The sequence below is a fragment of the Sinocyclocheilus rhinocerous genome, unplaced genomic scaffold, assembly GCF_001515625.1.
Source record: "Sinocyclocheilus rhinocerous isolate Xijiao unplaced genomic scaffold, SAMN03320098_v1.1 scaffold2161, whole genome shotgun sequence".
Lineage (NCBI taxonomy): Eukaryota > Metazoa > Chordata > Actinopteri > Cypriniformes > Cyprinidae > Sinocyclocheilus > Sinocyclocheilus rhinocerous.
The window spans coordinates 380,652-394,064 of NW_015648277.1; the positions used below are offsets into that span (position 1 = coordinate 380,652).

Sequence of the window (13,413 nt, forward strand, 5' to 3'; positions counted from 1 at the left end):
GAATCTGAGGGTGCAAAAAAAATCAAAATATTGAGAAAATGGCCTTTAAAGTTGTCCAACTGAAGTCCTTAGCAACACATATTACTAATCAAAAATTAAGTTTTGATAAGTTTACGGTTGGAAATTTACAAAATATCTTAATGGAACATAATATTTACTAAATATCCTAATGATTTTTGGGATAAAAGAAAAATCGATAATTTTTGACCCGTACAATGTTTTGTTGGCTATTGCTACAAATACACCCGTGTGACTTACAACTAGTTTTGTGGTCCAGGGTCACATATCTGCATTCTGAATGTTGTGTTTAAACTCTGCAGGTATCACAGCATATATAAACCTGCTCCTGGTCCGGACGTTCAGTCCCGGCTTCGATTTAACCCGCGGCATTCAGAGGCAGAGCTGCAAAAGAGGCTTAAGGAGTACTGGAACCATGCAGTGGACCTGCAGGCCATCTACCCACAGGCAGTGTACATCAACGCTGACCAAGACCCACACACTGTGTTTGAATCACTGGAGAGTAGGCTAGTAGGCCGACTACCTAAAGTCCAGACTTACTGAGTAACATTTGAGCGCTAAACACTGTTATTGGGATACTCCACCCAAAAACATTTTCTCTCATCATCTACTCACTCTCATGCTATCCCAGGTGTAGGACTTTCTTTGTTCTGCTAAACAAAAAATTTGATTTTTAGAAAAATAATCCATCTCTCTGAGTCCATATAATGCAAGTGAATGGCACCCTCAAAGCTGATGCTTCAAAATCCACACAAAATTAACATGACAGTAATCCAATACAACCCCTGTGAATGAATCAGTGTCTTCTGAAATTAAATGAAAAGTGTGAATAGAAGAATAGTAATATTTTCAACTTTTTATACTATAAACCATTGTTTCTGGCCACTCTAGACAACTATCAAACGCAGGTTCATGAGTTTACTTTTGATGTAAACTTCAGCACGTTGTGAAGCGAGACATACGCCCATTGTGAAACTCATGCAAGAGGTGATGCAAGACAGTTGGCAGCAATGGTTTATAGTTTAATGTTTATATAAAAGTTTAAAATATTAATATTTTCTCACACATACACACACTTACTGTTTTTCTTCAGAAGACATTGATTCATCCGCTGGTGTTTCATGTGATTTGCATCAAATTTGCTGGTCCCATCCACTAACATTATATGAATACACAGAGATGGATTGTTTTTCTAGAAATCACCATTTGTGTTCCACAAAAGATAGAAAGCCATAAACTTCTGAGATGGCGCAAATTTTTTATTTTTTTTTGGATTAAATGTTAGTTTTAATTTTCATTTCATCTTGTACACTTCGTAAGTCTGATAGGCTACTTAATAAATTGCTTTTAAATTTGACTCGGTTATCTTTTCTTGGTCATATTTTTTTTTTATCTTATATTTTAATTAATGCTGCCATGTCTCCAAATTCTTCATGGGAAAAATACATTACCCAACCAATGTAGTCATTCTTGCCATCTGACCGTGTGTGAACTCATGGGAGTGCGTGGCACCTGCTAATTCAACGTATGTTTAATTAACATAGCGAGAAAAAGCAGACTGGCCAGACCCTTTGTGGTGGGCAGTATTAGTCCCGCTTCAGTGGTCTTATGCTAAGGAAACCAGTAGATGCTGCTTTGATTATTAAATTCGCTCTCCTTCTCTCTTCCTTTCTTTGAGGTCACTGGATGACTCCCACTGGGGGGAAAGGAGTTAAGTACACTGGTTAGAGGAACATGTTAACAGGCTGATTTTTAAATTCCCCTCAGATAGTGTGCTATGACGGGCAGACTCTGACTTAATTACAGCAGATGAGGTCCAGAATATGCATCTCCTCTGAATATGTAAACATGAGGGCCAGTGTATATCCAAAGGGAGAGGGGGCTACAAAAATGAAATGTGTCTGAATGAGGAAGTATTCCCTGAGCTCCCCCTGGTTCTGTAGCACCCTAATCTGTTTATACTCTGAACAAAGGTTTTATTTCAAATCTGTTCTATGTAGTAAAAAAAGAGATGCGATTTTTATAATGTTAGAAAGATTCATATTTAAGCTTATTCAATGTGAGAGAAAAGGTGCTTAAAGGGATAGTTCACCCAAAGATGAAAATCTTGTAATCATTTGCTCACGCTCATGTCATTCAAAATCTGTATGACTTTGTCTCTTCTCTGGAATACAGAATGTTGGTAACCAAACAGTTTTGGTTCCCGTTGACTTCCATTGTATGGACAAAAATACAATGGTAGTAAATGGGACCCAAAACTGTTTGGTTACCAGCATTCTTCAAAATATTTTATTTGTGTTCCACAGAAAGTCAGTCATGCAGGTTTGAAATTATATGAATAAATGATGACAGAATTTTCATAGTCATTTTTGGGTGGACTATCCCTTTAAAAGGCCTCACAACATATTTATGCCAAAACATTTATACAAGTATACAATATAACTAAATTTGTCTTTTGCAGATGACATGGAGTTCTTATTCCACTGAAATCTAAATACAGGAAAGTATTGTCCTAATACTCTGTAAAGAGTAAGCTTGAAGAAAAGTAGAAATAAGAGAAAACAATGAGAATTTTAATAAAAACCATAATTTGATTAGGGTTATGGTATCAATGGGCTGCAATGTGTATCTTATAATATTTTAATTGTTCTAAGCAAGAGGCCTCAGCAAACTTCTAAGGGTGCAGCAGGATGATTTACAATAATTGAAATTAAATTATAAAAATAATCCAACTTAATTAAAATGCTAAAACGCAAAATCAATAATGTTTCTCCTCAACTTTTAAAAAATGTGATTTCATATTATATTAATTAAGGTGTAAACATTTTGTATTAAAGAAAACGGTTATTGAAAATGTTTACACTTTCAAAAACAAGCAACTGCACATAATTAGCAGCAGAACATATTACTATACAGGTGCATCTCAATAAATTAGAATGTCGTGGAAAAGTTCATTTATTTCAGTAATTCAACTCAAATTGTGAAACTCGTGTATTAAATAAATTCAATGCACACAGACTGAAGTAGTTTAAGTCTTTGGTTCTTTTAATTGTGATGATTTTGGCTCACATTTAACAAAAACCCACCAACTCACTATCTCAACAAATTAGAATACTCCATAAGACCAATAAAAAAAAACATTTTTAATGAATTGTTGGCCTTCTGGAAAGTATGCTCATTTACTGTACATGTACTCAATTTTCCACGACATTCTAATTTATTGAGATGCACCTGTATATACTATATCTCAAATAAGATGCGTTAAATGACCTTCGAGTCGCCAAAAAAGCGACGGGACTTTTATTTTGGTAACGGCCTACCCGGAAATTTCCTCACGTTGTGGTGGACGGACGAAAAACACGTGTGGAACTTCACCTCATATATGTACAGCTGCTGTTTGTGGTGTGTTTTTACGGTTTTAAAGTGAATATCACTTGTAAACATACATTTCCGCCATTCAAACGAAGGATAATGAGCCATTTATCATCTTGTGTGTAGTCTGACGTGTCTGTGCGAGTGAAGTAAGTTATAGTTATTTAGCTACTACAGCACCTGTTTTAATAGGCGTTTATAGCCTGCTTACTGTCATGGCTGAGGACGTGCTGATGCTCAACATCTCCTCAGCTCCGGTAACGTTTTACAAAAAGACAAATCGAAGACCTCTATCAACAGCAGAGAAATGGGCACAGGTGAGTCAGTCCTGCTCCCTATGTTGTTGCTGTCATTTTCATTACACACTGATGTAACGTTACTCTGGTTTACACACAAGTTTCTTTCAGCCTGATTCTAAAGTGCTGTACCTTTTGTGTTGATGTTAAAGAAAAAGCGAGAATCAAAGAGGAAGGCTGTCTTTGAGCCCCAGGAGAGCAGCGCTTCCAAACAGAGGAAGATTAATCAAACTGGTCAACAGCACACACATAAGCAAAAGCCGCAAACCCCCAGAAGCCCCTCTCAGAGGAGTAATAATAGAGACACAGAGGAGAACTCGGACCAGGGAGAAAACTCTCCCGCAAAGTCCCCATCAAAGGTGAAAACATTTCCAAAGAAAGCTCCCAAAGAGCATGGAGACCATGGCAGACCATTTATCAAGACATCGTCTCTCTTCAGAAACAACCCAGAGATCCCTGATGTCCTCAGGTAGATGCAACACATTTGAGCTTGTGTGAATGGACTGGGGTCTTTCTCAAAATTGACATTTACATGCAATTATTTGTCCTTTTTTTCTCCCCAGTCCTGCTGTAAATCAAGTAAAGGAGAAAGTCTTCACCAGCAACATGTTTGAAGAACTCAATCTGCATCCTCATCTGGTAGGAACAAACCTCAATATCGCTTAACAAATCTCACAACTAAATCGCTTCTGCTGTCTTTAGTCATACATTTCTCTCCTCATCTAAACTGTTTTACAGGTGGCGACGCTCCATAAGGTGTTGAATGTGACCAGCATGACGAGGTACTGTAGCTTCGTCTTACCTTTTATTGTCCACCTCTTTGCATTTTTCTCATGTTCATCTGTGTTTTAGTGTCCAGAAGAAAACCATACCAGTGTTGATGTCTGGTAAAGATGCTGTCGTGCGCTCCCAGACTGGATCAGGTGGGTTTCCTGCCATGTTTCATGTAAATAAAATGTAATAAAATATTTAATGGGTCAGATTGTTATTTATATTGTTTACAAAAAATCCTTATGTAGTAGTAATTCTAATATGTTAAATATAGAAATCGCTAGAGTGTTTAAGTTAGATGTTGCAAAGAAAGAAGAATGAACAAAAACAAAACTTTAAAAGATGTGATTATTCATATTTTTTCTTACATTTTTCCTGCAGGAAAAACATTGGCTTATGGAATTCCAGTGGTTCAGTTCTTACAAGCGATGCAGCCTAAAGTGAAGGCAAGTCAGCCTAAATGTCTAAAACAACACACTCAATATCAAGACTTTACAGACTGATCACAATCATTTTCGTTTTATGTTTTACTCATTTATAGTTGGCTTAAAGTAGTACTTTTTTTTAAATGTATATTTTTATTTTAAATGGTTGTCATTTATTGATTATGTGTGGAGAAATTGGGGTCATTAGCAGTCAAGACATTCAACAATGTATTGTACTATAATAAAAATTCTAATAAATTGATCAAATTAATTTAGAGTCAGAAGTAATGTTATTCATAAAATAGCTAACGCACCATTATGTGCATCAACTTTTGATGTCATATATTAAGTATAATATTTTTTCAGAGATCAGACGGACCTTTGGCTGTTTTGATTGTTCCAACCAGAGAGGTATTGTATTAAATGATAGAAAACCATCATCATTTTCTGATTTATCTTATAGCATATTCCACTTATATGTACCCTTTTTTATTTCCTTCCAACATGTATCTGTTTCCGGTTGTCCTTCAGCTTGCCCTGCAGAGCTTTCAGATGTTTCAGAAGCTTCTAAAAGTGAGGATTTGCACTTTTGCTAAATTATTGTTCTGTATTGATGTAATTGAACCACTACATTTTCAATCTTTAAAAGTCACTCATTGTATTTATTCCTTTCAGCCTTTCACCTGGATTGTGCCTGGAGTTCTGATGGGAGGAGAGAAAAGAAAAGCAGAAAAAGCCAGGTTAACAGCACACACAGCCACACAAAATACATACATCTACTGCAAGTGGTTTGAATTAGATTTCTGGTGATTATTCAAATGTAAAAGTATTGTATCCTGCATTACAGATCCATTTAGAATAGATTACAGAATCACTGCAAATACACTATAGTTTATCAGCTTGGAGTCGTAAAAATTTTTTTTAAAGAAATGTATTCAGCAAAGATGCATTAAATTGATCAAAAGTGACCGCAGAGACATTTAGAATTTTATAAAACATTTCTATTTCAGATAAATATTGTTCTTTAAACTTTAGATTCATCAAAGAACCCTGAAAACAAATGTCAGTTTCTGGAGTAATGGCTGCTGAAACTTCAATTTGTCATATCAGGAATAAATAACATTTTGAAACGTACTTAAATAGAAACGGTTATTTTAAATTGTAATGTTTTTACTGTATTTTTGATCAAATAAATGCAGCCTTGTTGAGTGTAAGAGACTTCTGTCAGAAACATTAAAATCTTACCAACTGCCAACAGTAGTGTATAGTTCATTCTGCAATATCACTTCAGTCTGCATTGTGTCTTGCTGTGTTTCCCTATGTTTTTGCTTGTCTTTGTCTTGAATTCAGACTGAGGAAGGGCATTAATGTTCTGATCTCGACTCCAGGCCGACTGGTGGACCACATAAAGAACACTCTAAGTATTGCTTTCAGCGCTGTGCGCTGGCTCATTCTGGATGAAGCCGACAGGTCAGTTTGTTTGCTGATTTGAGACATTTTTAAAAAGATCTCTCTGGGAAAATTTTTGAATTATCATTAATTAAAATGAAATTCTATATGATTTTTATCAGTACCATTGTTGTTATTTGTATAGTGATTGATGCTTAAGAAAATGTTATATTTTTGTAAATGATTTATTGAAATGATACTGTTAATGTTACCATGAATATAGGCATTGTTGCTGATATGGCTTTAAAACATAAATAAATAAATAAAATACCTTTAAGTCATTCATCGTTTGACAGTGAAAATCTGCACAGTATTTTTAGATAATTATATAGTGCCCCTCATGTGAAGGAAAATTGATATTGTGGCTGTGATTTAAAACATCATTCCCACGACTATTCCATTCAGTTTCAGAGATACAGTTAGGCCATCTGTGAGCGAGATGCAGTGTGTTAATATTGCATTGCAATACTGCAGTGTTCACACTGTCTTTTTGTTTATGTAAATGTCATTAACACATTTATAAATATTTAATTGCAACATAGCATCCAAAACATGGGTGTTTTCATTACTGTCTGTGTGCATATCAAAATACTCAATTTTACACATTCAAGATGTGAGTGTAAATTTCATCACAAGCATGAATATTTACTGTACAAGCTCTCAAATTTAAATCTACCAGCTCTCAAGGTTTGCTACTGTTTTACATTCATAATACAGCAGTTGATTCCAAAAATGTGATGTTAAGTACAGTAGTGAGTTTGGGTAATTTTACAGTGGTATGAAATGCAGAAGTATTTCAAACCTAACACAACTCTGTGTCAAATGTTTTCACTGTGAAGTGTGTGCGTGTGAGTGTGTGAGTGAGAGTGTGCGTGTGAGTGTGAGTGTGAGTGTGTGAGTGTGTGTGTCTGTGTGTGTGTGTGTGGATTCTAATAATATTTCACAATATTACTGTTTATTACTATTTACTGTGTTTTTGATCAAATAAATGCAGCCTTGTTGAGTGTAAGAGACTTCTGTCAGAAACATTAAAATCTTACCAACTGCCAACAGTAGTGTATAGTTCATTCTGCAATATCACTTCAGTCTGCATTGTGTCTTGCTGTGTTTCCCTATGTTTTTGCTTGTCTTTGTCTTGAATTCAGACTGAGGAAGGGCATTAATGTTCTGATCTCGACTCCAGGCCGACTGGTGGACCACATAAAGAACACTCTAAGTATTGCTTTCAGCGCTGTGCGCTGGCTCATTCTGGATGAAGCCGACAGGTCAGTTTGTTTGCTGATTTGAGACATTTTTAAAAAGATCTCTCTGGGAAAAATTTTTGAATTATCATTAATTAAAATGAAAGATTCTATATGATTTTTATCAGTACCATTGTTGTTATTTGTATAGTGATTGATGCTTAAGAAAATGTTATATTTTTGTAAATGATTTATTGAAATGATACTGTTAATGTTACCATGAATATAGGCATTGTTGCTGATATGGCTTTAAAACATAAATAAACAAATAAATAAATTGTTTGCTGATTTGAACTGAGAATGAAATGGTGTGGTTTACATTAGGGCTGTAGCTAACAACAAATTTGTTAACCTTTAATCTGCTAATTGTTTATTTATTAATATCTTATTAATTGGATATTATTCTACTATTCTACTACTCAAAGTAAAATTCAAGTAAAAGTGGTTTCTTAATCATTAAAATGTTGTTGTTTTTTTACTACTTTAAAGTGTAATTTATCAGTTCACAGTGTGAAATACCTGAATAATTGACAAAGAAATTTGGTGTTGATCATTTCGGTTTTACTTTATTAGTTCTTGCTGCCATAATTTGAAGCCGTATCAGTATTATGTGTATTTACGATTACTTCATCCATGCTGTTTTGAAGGACTCTGGATTTGGGCTTTGAGAAAGATCTGACTGTGATTCTGAATGCTCTTAACGCCACTGGACTTGCCAGGCAGAATGTGCTGCTTTCAGCCACGCTCACCGAGGGTAAGATCATCGTCCGCTCACTACCACTGTTCAGAGTGTGTCTGGATGTAAAGTGAGACAGTGGCATAAGCGCTCGCTTTTAGACTATGGGAGGTACCGTACTGGCTTTATTCTAGTGGAAACAGACTAGGAGACTAGGATGAGCTGACAGGAGATTTTGTCTCTCAAGTCCAGTCTTTCTCTTCTTTGCATGACAGAACAGACTCTTTATCCCATTGAAAACTGAAATTGAGCTTCTTATAACACCTTCCTATTTTCGTAGTGCTAGGTCACAAAAACTTCTTTCACAACATTTTGATCACAAAAGCGTTTTGGTGACAATCTACATAGGTGTGCAACCGTTTATGCTGATCCTGTTCTCTTCACGTCCAGGACTGTCCCGATTAGCCAGTATCAGTATGAAGGAGCCCGTGAGTATCCATGTGTCAGAGGGGAGAGAGGAGACAGTTGAAGCGTGTCCCCAGGCAGCCCCTCAGGCTCTGTCAGACAGCTATGCTGTGCCTGAGAGGCTGCAGCAGCACGTTGTGGTGGTGCCCAGCAAACTCCACCTGGTCTGTTTGGCTGCCTTTATTCTGGCCAAATGCAAGGTACAGGACACCATATGTTAAAGCCCAGTTATTAACGCTCAGTGGTCTTGTTGTGTTACGCTGTAGATCACCTCAAGTCATTTCAGTTTGGCCTGGTGAATTATTTAAGCATTTTATAATCTAACAAATATGGGAAGAAGTAAGCTGGAAAGTTTTCCATTTTAAAATGTATTTTATTCCAGTGATGTTTTCTGAAGCCGTTACTTTAGTCTTCAGTGTCATGTGATCCTTCAGAAATCATTTTAATATGCTGATTTGGTGCTCAAGAAACATTATAAATGTCTTCACTGTCACTTTTGATCAATTTCATGCATCCTTGTTGAAGAAAAGTGACTGACCCTAAATGTTTGAACTGTAGTGCAGTTACCGGTAACACTTTAGTATAGGGACCAATTCTCTCTATTAGCTAGTTGCTTATTAATATGCCTATTATTAACATATTGGCTGTTTATTAGTACTTATAAAGCACATATTCTGCATGACCATATTCTACATCCTTAATCCTACCCAATACATAAACTTAACAGCTACCTTACTAACTAATTAATAAGCAGCAAATTAGGAGTTTGAGGCAAAAGTCATAGTTAATAACGAGCATTGGACCTTAAAATCAAGTGTGACCCAATTACCAACATATTTTAACAGATAACCAACAATGTTATTACTGATAGAGCTTACTGTAACAAAGAAAGTAATTTGCTCATGTTAAATGCACAGTAGCTGTCACTGGACTTCAGTATTTTATTGTGTTTTTGTACATAGTTTGAGCAGCGGCAGAAGCTGATCGTTTTCATATCCAGCTGTGAGGCTGTGGAATTTCTGCTTACTCTCTTTACTGCAATCCTCTGTGAGAAGCCCAGCACCTCATCAACCAAACATACCTCAGCATCCCTTAACTTCTGCAGGCTCTAGAGCTTACTGTAACAAAGAAAGTAATTTGCTCATGTTACATGCACAGTAGCTGTCACTGGACTTCAGTATTTTATTGTGTTTTTGTACATAGTTTGAGCAGCGGCAGAAGCTGATCGTTTTCATATCCAGCTGTGAGGCTGTGGAATTTCTGCTTACTCTCTTTACTGCAATTCTCTGTGAGAAGCCCAGCACCTCATCAACCAAACATACCTCAGCATCCCTTAACTTCTGCAGGCTTCACGGCAACATGAGACAAGAGGTGAGACATTATGTGTCAAGTCTAGTTATAATGATTGTCAAGGTTTTGTTCACAGAATGCAGTTTAATTTTATTAGACCAACCACTCCCTCACAGGACACAGGATTTAGTTGTTTGTTTTTTGGTCCCTACATAATTCCCATTCTTCCTTTTCAGGCATTTTATAGTTTTGATGACTTTACTATTATTCTATAATCTGAAAAATAGTAACGATAAAGATTGATATTGGGAATTAATACTGTGCAATATTACAAAGATTTAAAATAATTTTCTATTTTAATATATTTTGAAATTTTATTCCTGTGATTGCAAAGCTAGATTTTCAGCTTCCATTACTCCAGTCTTCAGTGTCTTCCAGTCTTCAAAATTCTGAAAAGACTTTAACAAAAAACATAGTTATATAAGGTGGATCTTTAATGTATATAAATTCTAAAATGTATTTTGTATTTATATACATGGCAACCTAGTATGCATCTGTCCTATATAGCCTCACTTTTGTTATTCAGTCAGCAATTAAATATTCAGATTTTACCTTAAGGCTGGAATACACTACACGACTTTTAGAATATGAACAGATTTTTAATACAGTGGGCATCATGCCGACTTTATAAAATGTTACAGAGAAAAAATGGGCTGAGGATCACATACTACCAGTCTTTCAAGTCATTCCAAATACAGCAAAATCACGTACCTTATTGCTAGATGTGTGACAAATGAACACAATGTGTGTTCAAAAATTGAATCAAAATATCTAACATGTTTGATATCCTCTGACTGGATGGAGTCATAGCCTGAAGGTAAAACATCTTGAATCTGTGCTCTATGCCATTTTCTATTAAATCTGTCAGCTCAAAGCTGCAGAATGCCTTTAACTTTGGGCAACCAGCATCAACTGCTCCAGACTGTAAATTGATGCAAAAGTCATGTAGTTTATTCCAGACTGCAACAACACATTAATCGAGCCCATGTGTCTATTCTGCTAAAATGACCATGTCTCTTAAAAGCATCCAGAATCGCTAGCAACATATGACACTAGGTTAGCCCATGATGGTCTGGTTGACCGGTGGGGTCCGCCGGCCCTCGGCCAGCTGGCTTTCAGGCAACAGCAGCAGTCGGTGCCCTGTGGCAGTGTCAGGGGAACTGCATCCTGCCACTGTCCAGCCTGCACCATCACCCCCACATAAATGGAGCTGCCGTGGGTTGCCCATATGGCACTGGAAGGGCAGGGGACTCTAAAGTCTCTTGGTCAGATGTATGAGAGAGCAGGTCTGGGTGTGGTGCTGGCCTGTAGTGTTATGGATGGTTCTGGTAATGGGACAGCACAGGCTGAGCTCTGGACGTCTCCTCCGATGAGGAGAGCTGCAGGAGACGGGCAGCTGTTCCAGCACACAACAGATTGTGCTCCATGCAGAAAAAGAGAGAGGAGCTGTCGGACATCCCATCTTCAGATGGGCTCTCATCCATGTTTCTGCCTCATCTTTTGTTCTGATATAAATGCAGATAGTTCTTTTGCTGAAATACTGGCTCGTATAACTTTGTAATTAAAGATTAACCTCAAGTGTTTCTCTTTTGTACAGTGTTTGACCACCTTAAAAACATAATGACAACTATTTTGTGAACTTTCCTGTTTCTCTCCCTTCAGGAGCGCACTGAAGTCTTCCAGGAGTTCTCGCAGTGTAAAACCGGCATTCTGCTGTGCACGGTAAGTCATTCAAATTAGCTCCATTTGTATGGTAACTGACCACGACTGCAGCCTAGAGCAGTGATTCCCAGCCAGGTTTATTCATACCTGAGGGCCTGTTTGCTCAGGTTCCAGAAATACATAAAATTATTTTAAAATTGTAAGATCTTGTTAAACCTATAAAATTGATAAAATACCAATTATAAGAGAAAATATGCAGTTGTCAAGAGGTTAAAATATTATAAACACATTTTTAATTAACTCATTCAGTTACTATGTTACACACGTGGTCAGAATTGTTGGTACCATTGGTAAATGTGATCAAAGAAGACTGAAAAATCTGCATTGTTAATCCTTTTGATCTTTTATTAAAAAAAATTCTCAAAAATCTAACCTTTCATTGGAGAATAAGAATTTAAAATGGGGGGGATATGAAATATCATTATGAAATAAATGTTTTTCTCTAATACACATTGGACACAATTAACGGTACCCTTTTTGAAACCTCCATTTGCCAAAATAGTATAGGAGTTTTCTCCTATAATGCCTGATGAGGTTAGAGAGCATCTGACAAGAGATCAGAGACAATTCCTTCATCCAGAATCACTCCAGATCCTTCAGATTCCCAGCTCCATGATGGTGCTTCTCCTCTTCAGTTCACCACACTCATTTTCTATAGGGTTCAGGTCAGGGAACTGGAATGGCCATAGCAGAAGCTTGGTTTTGTGCCCAGTGACCCATTTTTGTGTTGTTTTTAAGGTTTGTTTTTGGATTATTGTCCGGTTGGAAGATCCAAACATGGCCCATTATAAGATTTCTAACAGAGTCAGTCACTTATTGATTTTTTATCTGTTGGTATTTGATAGAATCAAAGATGCCATGTATCTAAACAAGATGTCCAGGACCTCCAGCAGAAATATAGGCCCACAACATTAAAAATACAGCAGTATATTTCATTGTACACATAGGGTACTTTTTATCACTGTGTGCACCAAACCCATCTTGAGGGTTTGCTGCTAAAAAGCTAATTTTTTTGTTACATCTGACCATAGAAGCCAGTCCCATTTGAAGTTCCAGTCGTGTCTGACAACAGAATATGCTGGAGATTGTTTTTTGGTGAAAGCATTTTCTTGATTTTTTTTATTCTTGAAACCCTCCCAAACAACATGTGGTGATGTAAGTGCTGTTTGATGATTATTTTTAAGGTTTTCTGACCCCGAAACTCTACCTTTTTCTGCAATTCTCCAGCTGTGATCCTTGAAAAGTCTTTGGCCACTCAAACTCTCCTCCTCACCGTGCATTAGGATGATATAAATATAGACACATGTCCTCTTCCAGGCAGATTCATAACATTTTCTGTTGATTGGAAATTCTTAATTATTGCCCTGATGGTGGAAATGGGAATTTTCACTGCTCTAGCTCTTTTCTTAAAGCCACTTTCTAATTTGTGAAGCTCAATTATCTTTTGCTGCACATCAGAAATGTATTCTTTGGTTTTACTCATTGTGATGGGAGATTAATTTGGAATTTGGCCTTTGTTTTCCCTCCTATTTATATTTCTGTGAAACAGGAAGCCATGGCTGGATAATTTCATGTTCATAATCACCCTGGTGTGCTCAAAATTGTGAATATGAATGGGAATATATTTG

General features: G+C 36.6%; 2 protein-coding genes across 3 annotated transcripts in view; both read left to right on the top strand.

Moving 5' to 3' along the window:
* ak8 (adenylate kinase 8) overlaps positions 1-1,341 on the top strand; it is a 25,057-nt gene extending 23,716 nt beyond the window's left edge. The window contains exon 14 of the mRNA XM_016514293.1: positions 321-1,341. Coding sequence (XP_016369779.1) covers positions 321-561 — 241 coding nt within the window. The 3' untranslated portion in view covers positions 562-1,341. The remainder of the gene's footprint in view (positions 1-320) is intronic.
* A 1,987-nt stretch (positions 1,342-3,328) lies between these two features.
* The window catches only part of ddx31 (DEAD (Asp-Glu-Ala-Asp) box polypeptide 31), a 22,801-nt gene continuing 12,716 nt past the window's right edge, over positions 3,329-13,413 (top strand). The window contains exons 1-15 of one of the 2 annotated variants that reach the window (XM_016514295.1): positions 3,331-3,707; positions 3,839-4,155; positions 4,250-4,325; positions 4,425-4,468; positions 4,539-4,609; positions 4,839-4,903; positions 5,249-5,293; positions 5,414-5,455; positions 5,558-5,622; positions 6,233-6,352; positions 8,220-8,326; positions 8,699-8,913; positions 9,676-9,818; positions 10,060-10,084; positions 11,726-11,785. In XM_016514295.1, the coding sequence (XP_016369781.1) occupies positions 3,606-3,707; positions 3,839-4,155; positions 4,250-4,325; positions 4,425-4,468; positions 4,539-4,609; positions 4,839-4,903; positions 5,249-5,293; positions 5,414-5,455; positions 5,558-5,622; positions 6,233-6,352; positions 8,220-8,326; positions 8,699-8,913; positions 9,676-9,818; positions 10,060-10,084; positions 11,726-11,785 (1,497 nt within the window). In that variant the 5' untranslated portion in view covers positions 3,331-3,605. Of the gene's footprint in view, positions 3,708-3,838; positions 4,156-4,249; positions 4,326-4,424; positions 4,469-4,538; positions 4,610-4,838; positions 4,904-5,248; positions 5,294-5,413; positions 5,456-5,557; positions 5,623-6,232; positions 6,353-8,219; positions 8,327-8,698; positions 8,914-9,675; positions 9,819-9,916; positions 10,085-11,725; positions 11,786-13,413 lie in introns of both variants that reach the window. The other variant, XM_016514296.1, reaches the window with a different exon arrangement.